Genomic DNA, 20713 nt, shown 5'->3' on the forward strand with positions numbered 1-20713 from the left:
GCGCAGTTGTGCACTCTACTCTCTAAAAGCCGTAGATGTTATGACGTCATTGGGCAGGCAAGCTGTTTATATTGTGGGAAAGCGGACGTGAGAACAGGCTGTCCCCACTCAGGTCCGCATTGAGCTGGAGGGGGCGTGGCCTCCAGCTCCGGCTGAATACCGGGAGTTTGTCGGGAGAAAATTTCTGCCGGGAGGTTATCGGGAGAGGCGCTGAATACCGGGAGTCTCCCGCTAAAAACGGGAGGGTTGGCAAGTATGGGATAGGTTGATTGGCAACACTAAATGGGCCCTAGTGCAGGGGTGGGCAATTAATTTGCACCGGGGGCCGCATAAGCAACCCGAGCACTACTGGAGGGCCACACGACAATATTTCAATTAAATTTTGCTCAATATTATTTTTGATATACCATAAGATAAATAATAATGATGATAATAATTAATAATAATAATAATGATTTCATTTAACCTAACTTAACTTTATACAAAAGCAGATTGCTTTTTAAGGTCACTTTATCCTGCATTATCCAACATTTTTCCCCATCAGATTTGGACAACCATCTGTTGTTAAAAATAGTTTTTAATCATATTTATTCTATATTGTTTTTTATATTGGTTTTATATGTAATTGTTTTTTCTTTTTATTCAGTCATTGGTGGAGCTAAGGATAATATTTGAATATTGTTTGTAATATTGTTGTGCAGCAATTTGGAAACATTTTGTTGTTTAAATGTGCTATATAAATAAAGTGGATTGGATTGTCACACCTGCCAGCTTGTCCCAACACGCATTTACCTCTGTGAACAAGTCATTACCTGTGGTTGTCTCTTTAATTGACTGCATCAGAGCTCTCACCCAAAGTTAGCGAAAAACAGTCCATGTCTCCGGGCATTATCAGCGCAACAAAGTCCAATAAGCACTCCTTAATAAACTCTCCGTCAGAAAACGCCTTACTTTTTCTGGCGCTTTTGTGAGAAATGACGAAACTTGTCCTGACGGCTGCATCTCTGGGGGTGTGAAATATGGCACAAAGTCCTTGTTGGGTTTGCAGTTTTACCATCAACGCATCAGCCTCCCTTGCGCGCACTTAATCAGACACATCCCGGTATTTTCCCTCGTGTTTCTTCGTGTAGTGGCGATTAAAATGATATTTAAACACAGCAACTTGTGTACCACACATTAAGCACACGGCTTTACCATTAATTTATGTAAAGAAATACTTGGCAGTCCATGTCTTGTTGGAAACACGCCATTCCTCATCAACTTTTCTTTTTTTAGCGTCTCATCACTTGTCTCTATGCACCTTCACTCACAGGTTCCCCCCGGACATACGGCATAAATAACACATTTCAAAATAAAAGCAGCACAGTTGTATTGCGCGCACGACATAGATGTTTTTTAAACTTTATTTTGTAATTTGTAATTGCGCCGTTCAATTCACTCACAATCGCACACGCGCATACGTCCACACGGAAGTAATACAAATAACGCTTTTCAAAACAAAAGCAGCACCGTTGTATTGCACACTCGACATAGATACTTTTTGAAATGTATTTTGTAATTTATGATTGGCCTCACGCGGGCCGGACAGGGATGCGCAAAGGGCCGGATGCGGCCCGCGGGCCGTACAATGCCCAGGTCTGCCCTAGTGTGTGAATGTGAGTGTGAATGTTGTCTGTCTATCTGTGTTGGCCCTGCGATGAGGTGGCGACTTGTCCAGGGTGTACCCCGCCTTCCGCCCGATTGTAGCTGAGATAGGCTCCACCGCCCCCCGCGACCTCGAAGGGGATAAGCGGTAGAAAATGGATGGATGAATGGAGACGTTTTTCCAATTGTGACATCAGAGGATATCTTCATATATGGTATAAATTTACTTAAAGTACTTTGCGCAGGTCCGACCTTTGTAGTCCGCGCTGTAGTCAATAAGTTCCTTCTTTTACGCTATCTGGTTGTGGGCCAGACTGGCTCAAACATGCACATGCATCTTTTGTTGTTACCATTTCTAACACAATGTAGCGTATAGTTTGAACTTGTATCTGTCCGTAGAGACTATATACATTAGAAGTGCTAAAAACTACAACATGGCTGAAGAGACACGGTCGAAGTGGAGCCACGTAAATAAGACCGCCCACAAAACGGCATATTCTGAAGAGACATTGAGAAAGCGACTTGAAAACAGTCTGAAAAACATAATCTTTGCAAAATTAACACCATTACATGTTACGCAGACCACAAGGAAGTGTTAGATGTAAAACAAATCATAATATGACCCCTTTAAGCAGGTACTTTTGAGTCAAACCTAAAGGTGTTTAAAACCTTTACATGGATGCTGAGTGGGCGCTAACTTTCCAATGTGTTTTAAGTATTAAATCCTGCCCTCATACTTTTTTATTAGTCCGTAGCAAGGTAAACTACACTCATATGTAACACATGCATTAGCTTTGTGTGTTGTTAGCTAATGATAGAAATTTGGCTAGCTAATATTAGCTATCACTACTGTACAACAACTACTGTACATGATTGCAAATTGTTAGTTGTTTCTCTTGAAATGCTTTTGTGTTTGTGCATATGCTTCCTGTGTCTCGACAAGACAGCAGTGAATGACAACCCTGAACGCCACACAAATTCCTTCGGCCAGTGAGCAATTTTTATTCAATATAAATAGCAATTTTGAAAAATATAGACATTTTAAAAATGTTATGTTAAACCACTAATGGTGTTCTTCTTGTATTGTTTTGGTTTAAAGCATTTTATTTGGAGCAAGTTGCAAACAGCCCCTTTAATGTGTCCAGAGCATACTTGCCAACCCTCCCGGTTTTACCGGGAAACTCCCGGAATTCAGCGCCTCTCCCGATAACCGCCCGGAAGAAATGTTCTCCCGATAAACTCCCGGAATTCAGCCGGAGCTGGAGGCCACGCCCCCTCCAGCTCAATGCGGACCTGAGTGGGGACAGCGGCGACAGTCTGTTTTCACGTCCGCTTTCCCACGATATAAACAGCGTGCCTGCCCAATCACGTTATAACTGTAGAATGATCGAGGGCGAGTTCTTGGTTTCTTATGTGGGTTTATTGTTAGGCAGTTTCATTAACGTCCTCCCAGCGCGGTAACAACACACAACAACAGCAGTCACGTTTTCGTCTACCGTAAAGCAGTTCGTCTGCCATAAACAGCAATGTTGTGACACTCTTAAACAGGACAATACTGCCATCTACTGGATAGCCTCCGGAACACTGAAATTCAAGTATTTCTTTTATTTATATGTATAATAAAATAAATAATACATACATACATACATACATACATACATACATACATACATACATACATACATACATACATACATACATACATACATACATACATACATATATATATATATATATATATATATATATATATATATATATATATATATATATATATATATATATATATATATATATATATATATATATATATAGCTAGAATTCACTGAAAGTCAAGTATTTCATACATATATATATATATGAAATACTGGAGTTGGTGAATTCTAGCTGTAAATATACTCCTCCCCTCTTAACCACGCCCCCGCCCCCAACCACACCCCCTAACATGTCACCGTTGGATATTGCATGAAACGGTGCCATGTAGGACTCACGGGATTCGGTCAGTGACAAAAAAGTCACCGGATTCCGCACCCATACCTACACATGCTTGAACAGGAAGGAGGCAGGTGGAATGGTAAAGATGCAAGGAGTTGAGGTCATTCCACATCTCTACCATAAAAGCCCTGTTCACTGCTTTCTTTATCCGCACACATCTTCAAATAGAAAGGCCAAGTGTTCCCAAACAGGAGCCTTTAACAACGCAAGTCTTCTCTTTGGTGCCATCATTAGCCATGACTATCTCTAACCAAAGGCTGGGCTGCATTGTATTTATCCATCTCTCACTCAATGTGTATTGCGTGAGAAATTACTAAATTGAAAGTGGCAGACCAAAAACAATTTATTATTACACCCCTATAATAAGAACACAGCAGATAAAAGAGTACATTACAAATACAAACAACAAGAACAACAAAAGGACTTAAAGGTGAACTCTGCTTTTAGAATTTTGCCTGTCATTCACAATCCCTGTGTAAGACAAGAACATGTGTTTTTATTTTGTATGCATTCTAAGTCATTCTGAGGCTAACAATGCAGCTGGGAGTACTCTATTGCGCCCAAAATGCCCTCTAAAAAAACATCCGAAAACCGCCAACAATACGCCATTTATATCTTGTGACCTGAATGTTATCCAAGTATTAGTAATGCTGTTATTATAAGTGCTAACGCAGACTAACTACTTATAGTGTCTTCGTGATCAAAGAGAGCAACTAGTTTATGCAGCTTGTGTTGACAAATTGAGCCGGTAAGTTGCTGCTGCATCACCTCTGAGCTGGTAAAAGTGAATTCTAGATTATAAGAAGGTTGTAGCCATAAACCGGGAAGTTGGTCAACGTTGACATTCAACTTATACACGGTATTGGCGAGAAAGACCCAAAAAGTCACTCATTTGCGGCACCTTATTTTTAACAGGATATAGATGGGAAGATATGAACATCCCATCAGTCGGCATCCCAGTGAAAGCAGACATTGTTCAGTAAGTGTATGTTTTAGTAGTAGTTCATCTTGTTCAGCACTGAGGAATATTTCTGCATGTGCTTAGTGTTTCACTAAAGCTGAATCTGTTTAGCAGAAAGCTTCTAAAACTTCATATATTTAGGCTCAAAAACATACGTTTTTGAATCATCATTTTCCAAAGTAGTCTTTGTTGATGAAGTCTGCCATGATTAGTTTTAGGTGTTGTTGTTGTTGAAGGGAAACGCAAACGTTCTGATGCGTCTGTGAATGAATGTGCCTGTTACTAAATTACATATATACTTACAGCGTGTATATAAAACGTTAATGTAGGTTTTTTAGAGCCCTTTATAGGCAGAATAGAGCGACTCCAATTGGCTCCACTGTTAGCTGACTTTTGCTAACATGTATTTATGAGTTAGAATGCATAAAAAAAGAAAAACATACGGTATATGCTTGTCTCACATAAAGGTTGTGAATGATAGGCTAAATTCCAAAAGAAAGTGTGAATTTCATGGCTGGCTTCCAGCGTGGACACTCCGTGGTAACATACAACCGCCAGACAATTCTGGATGTGGATAGATCGGGCCGTTTTGGACCGAAAGATGGAACTCCTCGCTAGCATCGGAATTCTACGCCGGCTACATCCAGCGGCCTGTGAAGCAGCGGAGTCTAGTACCAGCGGGGACCGTCGATGGAGGAGACGTAAGCGGTGTGATCGGAAGCAGAAGCGGGGATGCCGAGCGGGGCTAACAACAAAGCTAAAGGCTAATCCTCACAGAACACCGCTTCCTTCCATCCTGCTTTCAAATGTCCGCTCCCTGGAGAACAAACTGGACTACCTTAAGCTGGATTTAATTGCAAGACGCGAGATGAGAGACTCCTGCGCCATATTTCTCACAGAAACGTGGCTGAAACCATCCGTTCCGGACGAGGCAGTTAGCATCGAGGGGCTAACTATGTTTCGGTCGGACAGGAGCAGAACTCTCACTGGTAAATCCCGAGGCGGTGGTGTTAGTATATACATCAATAACAACTGGTGCAATAATGGGAAGATAGTATCGTGTCACTGCTCTCCCGATGTAGTAATATTAACTATAAAATGCAGGCCATTTTATTTACCCCGGGAATTCAGTGCTATGATCTTCACAGCAGTGTACATTCCTCCCAGTGCTAACACCAAAGAAGCTTTGAATGCTTTGTACTGCTCCATCAATGAACTGCAATCTACACATCCAGAGGGAGTTTTCATCATGGCAGGGGATTTTAATCAAGCTAACATGAAAACTGTGTTCCCTCATTTCCATCAATATGTGAATTTTGCAACCAGGGGTGGAAGCAAGCTGGACTTAGTGTTCAGCAATATTAAACATGCGTATAAAGCTGCACCACGCCCCCACCTCGGCTCCTCAGACCATCTATCTGTGATGCTAACCCACAATCTCCTCCCTCAATGATTATCGCCCCGTTGCACTCACCCCCATCATAATGAAGTGCTTCAAGAGGCTGGTAAAGGAATATATTGTCTCCAGACTTCCCCCCACAATCGACCCATACCAGTTTGCTTATCGCCCTAACCGCTCCACAGAGGACGCCATCTCCTCTGCACTCCACCTGAGCTTAGAACATCTGGAAGGAAAGGACGCACACGTGCGGATGTTGTTTCTGGACTTCAGCTCAGCATTCAACACCATCCTCCCACAGCACTTGGTGAGCAAACTGGCCCCCCTTGGATTCAGTACCCCCCTATGCAACTGGCTGCTTGACTTCCTCACAGACAGAACCCAGTCTGTGAGAGTGGGCAACAACACCTCCAGTGCCATCTCCCTGAGCACCGGCTCCCCCCAGGGCTGCGTCCTGAGTCCGCTGCTGTTCACGTTGATGACCCATGACTGCTGCGCCAGGTCCACTACTGACCACATTGTGAAGTATGCGGACGACACGACAGTAATGGGCCTCATCCGTGACAACAACGACATGGACTACAGGGAAGAAGTGAAACATCTGGTTGACTGGTGCAGAAGCAACAACCTGGTCCTGAATGTCGACAAGACCAAGGAGATCATCGTTGACTTCAGGAAGCACCAGTCCAGCCACGCTCCACTCTTCATCAACGGCACAGCGGTGGAGATGGTAAGCAGCACCAAGTTCCTGGGGGTGCAGATAACTGACAATATGACCTGGTCCCTACACACCAGAGCTCTTGTAAAAAGAGCTCAGCAGCGCATGCACTTTTTGCGTCTGATGAAAAGAGCGCAGCTCCCTCCCCCCATTCTCACCACATTCTACAGAGGCACTATAAAGAGCCTACTGACCAACAGCATCTCTGTCTGGACTGGAGCCCGCAATGCCTCAGACTGGAAGTCTCTCCAGAGAGTGGTGAGAATGGCGGAAAAGATCATCAGGACTCCTCTTCCTCCTATCCAGGAGATCGCAAAAAGCCGCTGCCTGACCAGGGCTCAGAAAATCTGCAAAGACTCCTCCCACCCCCACCAAGGACTATTTTCACTGCTGGACTCTAGAAAGAGGTTCCGCAGACTCCGAAGCAGAACCTTCAGGTTCTGTGACAGCTTCTTACCTCAGGCCGTAAGACTCTTGAACGCATCATAATTATCCCCTCAACTCCCCCCAAAATGGATTAACTCGCTGGAATAAAAAAGACAATATAACATACATCCATAAACGTGGATGCACATGAAAAAGTGCAATATATTTATCTGTACAGTAACCTATTTATTTATTTATATATGCACCTTATTGCTTTTTTATTCTGCACTACCATGAGCTGATGTAACGAAATTTCGTTCTTATCTGTACTGTAAAGTTCAAATTTGAATGACAATAAAAAGGAAGTCTAAGTCTAAGTCTAAGTTACCCTTTAAGCGTGATGATGCACTGATATAAATATGTTATTCCAGGTACCAATAAAACAAAGGCAAGCTAATAGTCATAAGATGTAGTCTAGTACAATGCATGTGCCTAACCTTGTCCCAGGCATACGTAGAACTGACAGGGATGTTGTTCGCCAGTATAGACTGAAGCCAGCACTCTGGAAACAAGTGTGACTTTCCTTTGCTGTCCTTTATTGAACCATTGCCCTGCACATGTGCAGAGTGCCACTTCCCCTAAAAACATAACAAAACACAAAGGAATTGTCATTCATTCAGTATCACTTATCTTATATATATCTCACTTATATATATGGTCTTTCAGGCTTATTTTTGGGGTACATCCCGCGCTGATCGCTAATCAATCACGAGGCACATACAGAGGGCTAACTAATGAATTGATCGCTTGCTGATTTTATAAGTTTACTTGCTTGCAAATACAGGAACAATCCATAATCTTTGCTGCTGTTTGCAGGTAAGAAATGTGATTTTCACAAACTAATTAAGTCTTTAGAACGATGAGAACCGATTCCCAGTTGTGAGGCCCTTCGTTTGAGAGTCGTTTTTTATGCTCATGCAAATTTAGCATCTGCAATTGCCCACTCTGTACGTGCGCGCCACCCGGCTGCCAACTGGACTAGAAAATGAGTCAGACTTAAGGAAAACTTAGGAGCATTTGGACTAACTTTTTTAAAAATGAATTTTTAAATATTTTTGCATATGAATATATATATGTATTTTTTTTAAATGTAACTGTTTTTTATTGCATTTATTTTGTTTATTTTTATAGGATTCACTTTTCGGGTTCATTATTCTAAAGGACAATACTTCAAGTGTACATACACCAGGTATGGTAGTATAATATAGTAAATTTTGCTGGGTCTTAATTTTAATTGTAATTTTATTTATACTTTTTATATCCATTAATGCATTTTATTCTTACTTATTATTTGTGTATTTTTTTCTATATTGGTAAAATGCTACACATTTATTTAGGCGAGGTAAAATTCCAAATAGTGATGTCCCTGCCAAAGCATGAAAAGATGGCACCGCCTTATGGAATGTTTACAATAAAAACTAGAAAAAAGATACAATTATAGCCAATATTTCAGATAATTCTCACCAATATGGTAATATTTGTGTAAATTCAAATATTCTGATTTACATTTTATCATATCTACAATATATCTATATAGATACTAGTGATTGTTTCCTTGACAACAAAAAACTGTTTAAAAGAAAATAACTAATAACAAATCAGTCTTTTAAACTGCTCTTTGAAAGAAAGAAAGCTCCTCAAGATCTGGCTCCCTTCAAAGAGTCATAAATCCCATCTCTATTGCAGATCACCTGTATGTTTAAGGCAGTGCCACCTCACTGGACCTATAGAGCAAGATAAGCTTTTGATTGGTATAATTTAGATTTATAACAGTTTCATTTTACAATTATTTACTGTATGCTGAATTGTATGGCACATTTTGTCCTCATTTAAACAAGTTCCAAATGGGTTTGAACAGTGATGAACAAGACTAAAGTACCATTAACAAAGATCACAAGCAGAATATTTCACAACTTAATTGAAGTAAATATATATCTTCACCTTTAAGAAAATCTGTAAAACACCTCCATGTGGTATTAGTCCCTTCTGGATAAGCTGAGAGAGATGTTTGCTATGTTCTTTAGCTCTTCCTTGTGACGGTGGATAAATATATTTTGTTTGAACATTGTTGGCTTGGTTTATTTTCAGCAAATAAGAGTGATCCTGCCTGTGTGCTGGTAGAAAAAGACCTGGAAGGACTGTAAGGACCTTGTCCTTGGTTTGGGCCAATCTTTTCTGTGGGTTGGCCCGTCTTGTTGACTTTTGGGTTCCCCTTTTTGGAATGAGTTTGTCTTGGGAACCTTTTTTCATCTCCGTCATCTTGGAAGAGAGGGGTTGAATCGAAAGACTGTTGAACTGACGTTGCTGCTCTTGCACTACTTGACTGTTTTGAGTGGATATTTTTTCATTGTCAAGAAAATGTACCTGATTCATTTGCATCTGAAGGATGTTCACTAATTTCCTTTGCCGTGAACAAAGGGAAAGAAATTTAATTTTCACCCCATGTTGAAGAATGGGTGAAGTCATGCTCCTGTATCAAACAAAACATGAGTTATTTGTATGATGCTGTATACTGTCAGAAAAATACAAACATGACGCAGAAGCTAAGACTAACTGGCATCATTGAAAAGGGCAAATTAACTTTAAACTTCTGACTGACATGAAAGCAAAGTGTAAAGTGCTTTGTGTAAGGATGGGGGCCTTTCACATTCAAACCGATACAGTACCAATTCCAAGATGTTAGATCGTAAGTGTATAGTGTATAGGTATCAGTACTGATACCCAAATGTAATTTGATACAAAATTAAGGACACCACAAAAAAATGTAATTATCGGCTTTATTTTAACAGAAAATCTTACGATACAATTAACATACGTTTCTTATTAAATTCAAAGAACAATTTTGGTATTAAATAACATAGTGAACATAATAGACAACTTATCTTTTAGAAGTAAATAAACAAATGGGTTACAAAGGTTCCTAATTTGGCTGCTGTCGTATGCAGTACATACAGTAGTCTGTCATTTCCCATTGTATTATTTTGTCAAAATTATGATGGACGAGCGGTAGAAAATGGATAGATGGATGAATTATCAGTAAATTTACTGTTAATATCTGGTTACTTTTTGTTTTTAACATGTCTTATCTACACTTCTGTTAAAATGGAATAAGCACTTATTGTTCTGTTGTTAAAATACTTTACATAAGCTTTGGTTGATAATACAAATTTGGGTATCTATCCAATACTAAGTAAATACAGCGTCATACATTGGTCATAATTAAAGTTCTCCTGTGTCCAGGGACGTATTTCCTGAGTTTATAAAACATTAACAAAAATGACAAATAATTTTGTTATAATGAAAAATATCAATGCTGTTCATTGATATATACAGCTCTTGTACTTGGCATCGTTAAAGTATAGATCCACTCATTTGTTTACATTTAGGAGCGCTAGATTGCTATTAGCGGTTAGCTATTGTATCCTCCTGTGGCATGTAATGAAGCATGTTTAGCTATTCCTTGTCCTGCAGGGATGATATTTGTAAGACACATAGTTCATTTGTTGCCATGGAGGAGAGGATTAAAGATTTAGAAGTTGCTAAAACACTTTTGACGGACGTTAGCCGCTAGCTCGCTATACGCACTACTTGCAGAGCTTCAGTGTTTAAAGCTTCACTATTATTGTTAGTTTTAAAGACAAAATATGTCCATTCTCCCTCTTCTGTCTTCACACTGTTTCCGCTTGTAAATGCTCTGTGTGTGTGCTGACTAGTGTTAACATGTGCCTCATCTCATATTACCAGCAATGTCACCACGGCATGGCATAATGTTTATGAAAAAAAAAATACTGATATTTTTCAAAGGCACTACAGTACCTTTTTTAATCCATTAGTGTCGCGGTACTTTATAAGTACCGGTATATCGTACAACCCTAATAGGCTATGGTGTGTTGCCGTAGTCACTAAGTAGTTTTTGTCATTAAGCTGAAACTCTTGTCTTTTGTTGAGTCCTACAGTCTTTATACTACAAGTAATGTACTTATTACACACCAGTTGTTTGATTGCAACATGCATCTAAGTTGTAGTTTTGATAACTAAATTTATTATTAAATGCAAAACCTCTTTCTTTCACCTCTGCAACATCTCAAGACTCCGCCCCTCACTCACCCCAGCCAACACTGAAAGACTCGTCCATGCCTTCATCTCCTCCAGGCTTGATTACTGCAATGCACTTCTCGTCAGGGTCCCCAAAAAGAGCATCAAAAAGCTCCAGTACATTCAAAACAGCGCAGCGAGGATCCTGACGAGAGTGCGCAAGCGTGATCACATCACACCTATTCTCAAATCACTCCACTGGTTCCCTATTGCATTCCGGACCCAATTTAAGATTAACCTGCTCACTCACCAATGCATCTACAGCAACGCCCCCTCCTACCTCAAGGACCTAGTTTCCCCTCAACCTCCGCTCCTCAAACACTAACCTCCTCAAACCCATCAGGACAAAGTTACAATCTATGGGCCGCCGGGCTTTCTGCTCGACCGCTCCCGAACTTTGGAACACTCTCCCTGACCATCTTAGAGCACCACAGTCTGTCGACCATTTTAAGAAGGGACTAAAAACCCACTTTTTTAGCACAGCTCTTATCTCATTTCTCTGCCTTCTTGTTTTTAAATGCACTGCTTGCCTATCTGTTTTATCCAGTGCTTTCATGCTTTAATTTCTATTTTTATCTATGTTTCTGTTTTATCTAGTGTTTATCTAGTGTGTGTCATGATTTTATTTCTATTTTAATTTTGTATTATATATTCTTACTTTCTATTTTTATTTTTATACTTTGTAGCACTTTGAGATTTTAACAAATATAAAGTGTGTTACAAATTCAATTCATTATTATTATTATTATCATTAAATTTGGAGGTGTTGAAATTGCCTCCAGTGACGTGCAGTCAGTGGAGGCAGGTGAGGCGGGGCCTCACGTGCCATTATGGAAAGAAAAAAATGTAAAAAGAAAAAAAAATAATTAAATTGTTGTATGTATCCAGTGATTATACTATAAAGTTATTTTCCATTTAACTTCACCAGTTTTAGATTATTTTTATTCAAAATCGCTGAATTTTCACATTTGCCGTTCAAATACTGAGAAGAGACTTGCTGTGATCAGCAGCCAGTTGAGGCACGTCACTGCGTTGTGCCTCAACATGGATTGCGGACTCGGCTAACTGCTGGCCAACTGTGCAGTGAGACCGTATTGCTATATAAACTATATTATACATTTCCATAGTTTAGTTAGCTGAGGTATATAATGTAAAGTGTATTTTGTCAACAACTGTATGTGTGTAAGTATTTCTTGTGCTGAGCAATCATAAAACGGCTGCAAAAGACGCACTGGCTGAGGCTCGCAGTAATCCCGCCTCCTGGTGGTAGAGAATGCACCCCCGCCGTAGAATGCACCCCCTGACGGGAGTGTTATATCAACTAAAGCCCACACTTAAACTTTCCACGTGCAAGATTGAATCTATTTAAAAAAGTTATTTAATAAGAAGCCAAAAACTGCAAAAACAACAATGTTCGTGTTGGAGGAGTTGTGAATGACTTCAGGGCCACAACATTAGGTACACCTGCAGACTGCAGCACGGATTTCATATTTCATTCATTCACAACTCCTCCAACACGAACATTATTGTTTTTGCACTTTTTGGCTTCTTATTAAATAACTTTTTTAAATAGATTCAATCTTGCACGTGGAAAGTTTAAAGGCCTACTGAAATGATTTTTTTTTATTCAAACGGGGATAGCAGATCCATTCTATGTGTCATACTTGATCATTTCGCGATATTACCATATTTTTGCTGAAATGATTTAGTATAGAACAACAACGATAAAGTTCGCAACTTTTGGTCGCTGATTAAAAAAAAGCCTTGCCTATACCGGAAGTAGCGTGACGTCACAGGAGGAAGGATTCCTCACAATTCCCCGTTGTTTACAATGGAGCGAGAGAGATTCAGACCGAGAAAGCGACGATTACCCCATTAATTTGAGCGAGGATGAAAGATTTGTGGATGAGGAACATTAGAGTGAAGGACTAGAGGCAGTGCAGGGTGTATCTTTTTTCGCTCTGACCGTAACTTAGGTACAAGGTCTCATTGGATTCCACACACTCTCCTTTTTCTATTGTGGATCACGGATTTGTATTTTAAACCACCTCGGATACTATATCTTCTTGAAAATGAGAGTCGAGAACGCGAAATGGACATTCACAGTGACTTTTATCTCCACGACAATACATCGTTGACGCACTTTAGCTACGGAGCTAACGTGATAGCATCGGGCTCAAATGCAGATAGAAACAAAATTTTAAAAAACCCTGACTGGAAGGATAGACAGAAGATCAACAATACTATTAAAGCATGAACATGTAAATACACGGTTAATAATTTCCAGCTTGGCGAAGCTTAAGAATTGAAGCTAACTAACTTAGCTACGTAGCTAACGTGATAGCATCAGGCTCAAATGCAGATAGAAACAAAATTTTAAAAAAACCCTGACTGGAAGGATAGACAGAAGATCAACAATACTATTAAACCATGAACATGTAAATACACGGTTAATAATTTCCAGCTTGGCGAAGCTTAACAATTGAAGCTAACTAACTTAGCTACGTAGCTAACGTGATAGTATCAGGCTCAAATGCAGATAGAAACAAAATTTTAAAAAATCCTGACTGGAAGGATAGACAGAAGATCAACAATACTATTAAACCATGAACATGTAAATACACTGTTAATAATTTCCAGCTTGGCGAAGCTTAACAATTGAAGCTAACTACGGAGCGGCGGCGGCGGGCGTTGTAGCTTTCGACGACACCCCGGCCGCCATCAGAGTCCGCAAGAAACATATATTTCCCCAAAGTTACGTACGTGACATGCACATAGCGACACGCACGTACGGGCAAGCGATCAAATGTTTGGAAGCCAAAGCTGTACTCACGGTAGTGCGTCTTGTATCCAGCTCAAACACAACACAACCTCCTGATTGTGTTGCTGTAGTCCGCTGCTAATACACCGATCGCACCTACAACTTTCTTATTTGCAGTCTCCATTGTCCATTAAACAAATTGCAAAAGATTCACCAACACAGATGTCCAGAATACTGTGGAACTGTTCGATGAAAACAGAGTAGTTTGTATGGTGACACATTGGGTACGAATACTTCTGTTGCCGTCGTGACGTCACGCGCATACGTCATCATACATAGACGTTTCCAACCGGAAGTTTAGCAGGAAATTTAAAATTGCACTTTATAAGTTAACCCGGCCGTATTGGCATGTGTTGCAATGTTAAGATTTCATCATTGATATATAAACTATCAGACTGCGTGGTCGGTAGTAGTGGGTTTCAGTAGGCTTTTAAGTGTGGGCTTTAGTTGATATGCCACTCCCGTCAGGGGGTGCATTCTACGGTGGGGGTGCATTAATCCAGCACAACAGCGGTGCATGGACTTCATTTATAAGTAAAGGTAAGACCATAATAACGTTTTTTTTAATTAAATGAGCTTTTTTGTGTGCTACAGTTTGTATGTGTAAAGTTAAAGTTAAGTTTAAGTACCAATGATTGTCACACACACACTAGGTGTAATGAAATTTGTCCTCTGCATTTGACCCATTCCCTTGTTCACCCCCTGGGAGGTGAGGAGAGCAGTGGGCAGCAGCGGCGCCGCGCCCGGGAATAATTTTTGGTGATTTAACCCCAAATTCCAACCCTTGATGCTGAGTGCCAAGTAGGGAAGAATGCTGGTATGAGCTTTTAAACATAACCCATTAACTGCTGCCAATCAAATGGTGAATAAGATACTCTTTAGGGTTCATATGTTTGTAAATCTGACTGTGATGAAGTCAGTGCCTCACCAGCCAAGAACCTCACCGCACGTCACTGATACGGCATATATAATGTTAATAAGCATTGTAGTGCCTTACTGTCTTTTTGAGCACTTTTTATCAGGCATGCTTGCTTTGTTGGATGTAATTTGCCCGCCATCAGTGTGTGAATGTGTGTGTGAATGGGTGAATGTGGAAATAGTGTCAAAGCGCTTTGAGTTCCTTAAAAAGGTAGAAAAGCGCTATACAAGTATAACCCATTTACCATTTGCAACATTATCCCAAACCATCCCAGCACAGTCTGCTTCGAGTGCTTGTTTGCTTGAGCTGGTGTCGAGTCTGCAACCCGACGTGACATTATGTGCAAAACAGGTATTGAAATATGGTACTTTTGAATTTTTGATAGGTTCCCGGTTGTACCAACGGAATTCGGTCGGCACCTATAAAAATACCACATTTGGACCCATCCCTAGTCTAATGTCACGGAACTTATCAAAATTAAGCATAACAACTTTTAAAACTGACTTGTATTTGTGGACAAGATTATCCTTCTCCAACTGTTGCTTGACAAAGATCTCAGCCAGTTCATTCTGAATATTTGTTATAGCTGAAAGGTATATGACTGGAAAGCAAGAACACACAAATACAACTACAGAAAAGGATGTTTTGCATATTCATTAAAACATCTTAAATATATAAAAGTAAACACTGATATATTCAATGGCTTTAATATGAACAGTAAAACACTGACGAATGAATGTACCTCCATCCTGTGGTTGTGTCAGAGACCAAGTTGATATTTCTTTTTGCTTTTTCTCCACCGATGCCAACATTTGCCTTGCAGTCTGTAATTGTTTCAACAATAGGAACAGGTAAGTAGAACATCAGCGTGAGCTAATCCAGTGTTTTTCAACCTTTTTTGAGGCAAGGCACATTTTTGTCATAAAAAAAATACGGAGGCACACCACCAGCAGAAAACGTTAAAAAATGTAACTCCATCAGGTCGTCGTGCCTTATTTTGAGTTTGTTGGTGTCTTCCTGTGTGTAGTGCTTTAGTTCTTGTCTTGCGCTGTTATTTTGGTGGCTTTTCCTGTTTTGTTGGTGTTTTCCTGTAGCAGCTTCATGTCTTCCTTTGAGCGCTATTCCGCGCACCTGCTTTGTGTTAGCAAGCAAGGCTATTTACATTGTTGCGATCCTTCTTGTGGGGACATTGTTGATTGTCATGTCCCTTACGGATGTACTTTGTGGACGCCGTAAGTTTTTGCTGTCGTTCAGCATTCTGTCTCTGTTTACTTTGTAGCCAGTTCAGTTTGACTTTCGTTTTGCATAGCCATTGCTTTTTCCTTTCCTTCATTTTGGGTTTAAGCATTACATACCTTTTTACCTGCATGCTGCCTCCCGCTGTGGTCTGCATATTGGGATCACAACAAACCATCCTTGTCTCACCCGACACATTCCGACTTTTACAAAGCAATTAACTACCTGCTGCCACCTACTGACATGGAGTATTACGTGGTTACCCTGCTGAGTTTTACACAGCACAGACACTAAGCAAAGGCACATTATTGGCAGATTATAATTATTGATTTGCAAAAATATTTTTGGGATAAATTAGGTGAAGTTGCATAATTTCCCACGGCACACCAGACAATATCTCACGGCACACTAGTGTGCCGCGGCACAGTGCTTGAAAAACACTGATGTAATCAGTGGAATTTCACCAAAAAACATTGTAACAAAAATCTAGAGAAGCACTCGGAGAGCAGAGACCTTTGCTAAGCCCTACCTCCCAGTAGTACAAAAAGTCCTATACGCAGACTGTAATCCAGATCAGCCCAAAAATTAAATGACTTATCCTTATCCCATTTCTGACATTTCCTGAAAGTTTTATTTAAATGTTCCCAAAATTTTAAGATCTATCTACCCTTTTGTCAGTCTCCACTATCTTGTCTGTGCATGGTCGCTAACATACACCAACAGAAGTTGAAGCTTGTAACGTTAAGCCCAAGGTAATGTAGTAGAAACGATTGGGATTGGGCCCAAAATCTATAAATGACTGAATCAGGCCTTAAATGCAATCAGTGGTTCTTTATCTAATTTCAGACATTTCTTGAAAGTTTAATGCAGTGGTGTCCAAAGTGCGGCCCACGGGCCATTTGCGGTCCACAGCTTGTTTTCTATTGGCCTGCGACACATTCTAAAGACAAAATAAACACGTCCCGTTAGAACACTAGACGGAAGACCTAAGAAAAAATTTAACTGTCTAAATACTCCCAAAAAAAGGGACTTGAAAACCAAAATGACCGACGACTGTATACAGTCGTTGATGATTCCCATATGTCCTAACATGATCATGTCTACAAATTTCTTGCAAGATATGTTACGTTTTTGGGTGTGCTAAAGTCTTCAAAAAATGTAGTTGGTGGTATAATAATGAGATTAGTATTAGTATATAAATTGTATATCTCAAGGGGGGTTAGATTTGGCAAAGCAAATTTATTTTAGAGCACAATTCTTAGATAAGATAATTCAAAATGATTTACGGATGTATATACATAAGATAAAGCGAATTAAATCATGAAATAATTACAACATCTTAAAAATAATCATGAATTAATCTAATTTGCTTTTTTACCTATAACACAAAGCTAAGATGTGGATGTTTTGTTCAGATAGCTTAGCTTAATTTGTATGCATGTTTGAAATAAACTCAAACCATAACCATATATTGACCTACATTGTATTGGTCTTAGTATCCATAATGTAGAAAATGTATCAAAATGGCTCTCACATCCTTCAATGTTTCTCGCGGGAATAGGTTTGAGCACCTTGGTTTAATGTAAATGTAATGTAAAGTTTTATTCTTACTACTGTAACAAACTAACAGACAGAAAAACAAACGGGAACAATTAAATAATAATAACAATTACTATATTATGCAATGGTTCTGCACAGAACATTTACTACTGTCTACAGCAGGGGTGTCAAACTCATCTTAGCTCAGGGGCCGCATGGAGGAAAATTTGTGCACACGCGGGCCGGACTATCAAAATCATGGCATTAAAACTAAAAACTAAAGACAACTTCTGATTGTTTTCTTTGTCTTACTTTGGCCAAAAACAAACACATTCTGAAAATATTACAATAAAAATATAGAAAAAAATACCGGCAGCGGTAAAGTTTAGATCCATGAAGGAAAGAAGAAAGTGAATTGATGTTTATAACTGAATACATTAACATATGCATAAAAATGTTTTTTCTTTTGTAATTTTTTTTAATGAATTAAGTACCGTTTTTGACAACCTTTTTCCAAAACACAATATAAAAAGGGAGATATAACAGGTTAATGCATACATGTATCATTTGTTTTCAAAACGGTTACAAAAAAGTGGGACCCCAAAAATTTACTTTGGGACCCCATTTTTATGACTTAAAGGGGACCATTTAGAAAATTTCTAGCGCCAACACTGATGGAGTATTGGTGTGTGCAACACAGCAGCAGGCGGCTGTGGCCGGTTCTTATACTAATCAAATATCATCCCGGGGGCCATAGATAATTCATTCGCGGGCTGCATCTGGCCCGTGAGCCTTGACTTTGACATCACTGGTCTTCAGTATAGTCATAAATTGAACTGAAAGTAACACTCACATTATCTGTTGCAGTGTCATTCTTCCTCAATGGAATGCCAGCAGGTTTATCAGTTCTGTTTCCATTATCCAATTCTCTGGGTTCTAAGTTTGATGTGCAACTGAAGCTCGAATGGCATGGTGGCAGCTTGTTGGAGTGAGCCTCAGCGGAAAGCTCACCTGGAGAAAATAAAAATTTAGCAGTTATTGAAGTTACAAACATGTCCGATAATTTATATTCTACATCTGAACTGGCAAGCTCACCAGACAATGTATCAGGCTGCGTTTGACTTGTGGAAGATTTGTTAAAAAGCTCTTTATTCTCCATCTGGTCAGCTACATCCAGTGCAGTGAAGCCTAATGTATTCCTGGTATTCGGCTGTGAGCCATACTGGAAAACAATGTTTACTCCCTGTGGTGCATACATCAACACATTTCTGATAAAACACCAGCGTGTTGATATTTTAAAAAAGATGACACCAACAATACACTAGAAGCTGGACATTTTAAAGTTCACAGAAAGTTTAACATTTCAGTTGTTACATTCTTTGTTTTAGTAGGGTGTAAAAGGCAAATCAAAAGTAAATTATAGGGAACAACATTCATTGTTATTACTGTAGATTATTAAAGTGTGGCAATGTTTTTATAAAATGCATTTAAAGTTCAACAAAGCATGCATGACAGAGTTGAACAGGTTCAAATGTATTGTATAATTACGTTTAAAACGATTACACATCACTAAAAATGTCAATACAATAGTTCCTCAGCTCATGATTATTTTGAGATACGCACAGTCCCTTGGCTAATTGTTATGTTATAGATTGCGAGTAAATATTTGGGTTACGAGCCTCCTCACAGCTAGTTGCCTAGCAAATGTCACAGTGAACACCATAAGATCCGACCTAAACTAACGATGTCTCTTTCAGGCGGAACCCTCCACACCTTATGCTGCCCAGTACACTACAATTTCAATTAAATAAGGATAGCTCCTTGAGATGCAGCATCTCATTTTCAAGGGGGTCCTAACACAAATACAGAAACACAAAAAACATAAATCACAACAAAACACAATTAAACACAAAAACACTGCTCTACCACTTCCACAGCACCCCGCATCACACCCGCTCACACACATTTACATAAACAAGTGCTTCTCAATTATTTTCTGTCACGCCTCCCCTTGGAAGAAGAAAATATGTTGCGCCCTCGCGACTTCTCAGCGCTTCAGCATGTGTGCTTTTTCTGTGTTGTTGTTTGCCTTTTGACAAGTTTTGTCCTATTTCCTTACTCAATATGAGTCCCAAAAAGACTTCAGACCAGCATGGACAGAAGAATGGAATTGCTGTGGAGATAACTTTTCTGGAAAAAAATGCCAAAGCAGACTTATTTCACAGCGGAGGAGAAGAGCTACTTCTTGTTCACCTTTGCCTTTTCCAAAGGAAACACACACACACAAGGTCCCTCTCCCACGACCCCTTCCTTCTCTCCCTCTGTCTGTCTGCTGCTTTCCCATCAGCTCCTCTTTTGCCAATGTTAATTTAAGTGAATTTTACTTTTTTCAATGTTTATTATTTTAGCTATATGGTTGTTAAAGACAAACTCCCAAGACAAACTGGTCCTAGGTGAGGGATCAGACAAAGAGCACCTCGAAGACCTCTATGAAAAATACAAACGAAGGACCCAGATTTCCCTCGCCCGGACGCGGGTCACCCAGGCCCCCCTCTGGAGCCAGGCCCGGAGGTGGGGCACGATGGCGAGCGCCTGGTGGCCGCGCCTGTCCCCATGGGGTCCGGCCGGGCACAGCCCGAAGAGGCAACGTGGGTCCCCCCTCGAATGGGCTCACTGCCTATAGCAGGGGCCACAGAGGTCGGGTGCAATGTGAGCTGGGCGGCAGCCGAAGGCAAGGCACTTGGTGGTCCGATCCTCGGCTACATAAGCTAGCTCTTGGGACGTGGAACGTCACCTCGCTGGGGGGGAAGGAGCCTGAGCTAGTGCGCGAGGTGGAGAAGTTCCGGCTAGATATAGTCGGACTCACTTCGACGCACAGCAAGGGCTCTGGAACCAGTTCTCTCGAGAGGGGCTGGACTCTCTACAACTCTGGCGTTGCCAGCAGTGAGAGGCAACGGGCT

General features: G+C 40.2%; 1 protein-coding gene across 12 annotated transcripts in view; it reads right to left on the reverse strand.

Moving 5' to 3' along the window:
* Positions 1 to 20713, reverse strand: part of LOC133652712 (ankyrin repeat domain-containing protein 31-like) — a 52681-nt gene that overhangs the window by 1811 nt on the left and 30157 nt on the right. For 7 of the 12 annotated variants that reach the window (XM_062051759.1, XM_062051751.1, XM_062051754.1 and 4 more), the window contains 7 exons: positions 18849 to 18996; positions 18607 to 18764; positions 15721 to 15802; positions 15483 to 15579; positions 9508 to 9613; positions 9085 to 9402; positions 7581 to 7721 (listed from right to left, as the gene is read on the reverse strand). In XM_062051759.1, coding sequence (XP_061907743.1) covers positions 7581 to 7721; positions 9085 to 9402; positions 9508 to 9613; positions 15483 to 15579; positions 15721 to 15802; positions 18607 to 18764; positions 18849 to 18996 — 1050 coding nt within the window. The remainder of the gene's footprint in view (positions 1 to 7580; positions 7722 to 9084; positions 9403 to 9507; positions 9614 to 15482; positions 15580 to 15720; positions 15803 to 18606; positions 18765 to 18848; positions 18997 to 20713) is intronic. The other 5 variants (XM_062051761.1, XM_062051757.1, XM_062051752.1 and 2 more) reach the window with 3 other exon arrangements.

The sequence above is a fragment of the Entelurus aequoreus genome, linkage group LG06, assembly GCF_033978785.1.
Source record: "Entelurus aequoreus isolate RoL-2023_Sb linkage group LG06, RoL_Eaeq_v1.1, whole genome shotgun sequence".
NCBI lineage: Eukaryota > Metazoa > Chordata > Actinopteri > Syngnathiformes > Syngnathidae > Entelurus > Entelurus aequoreus.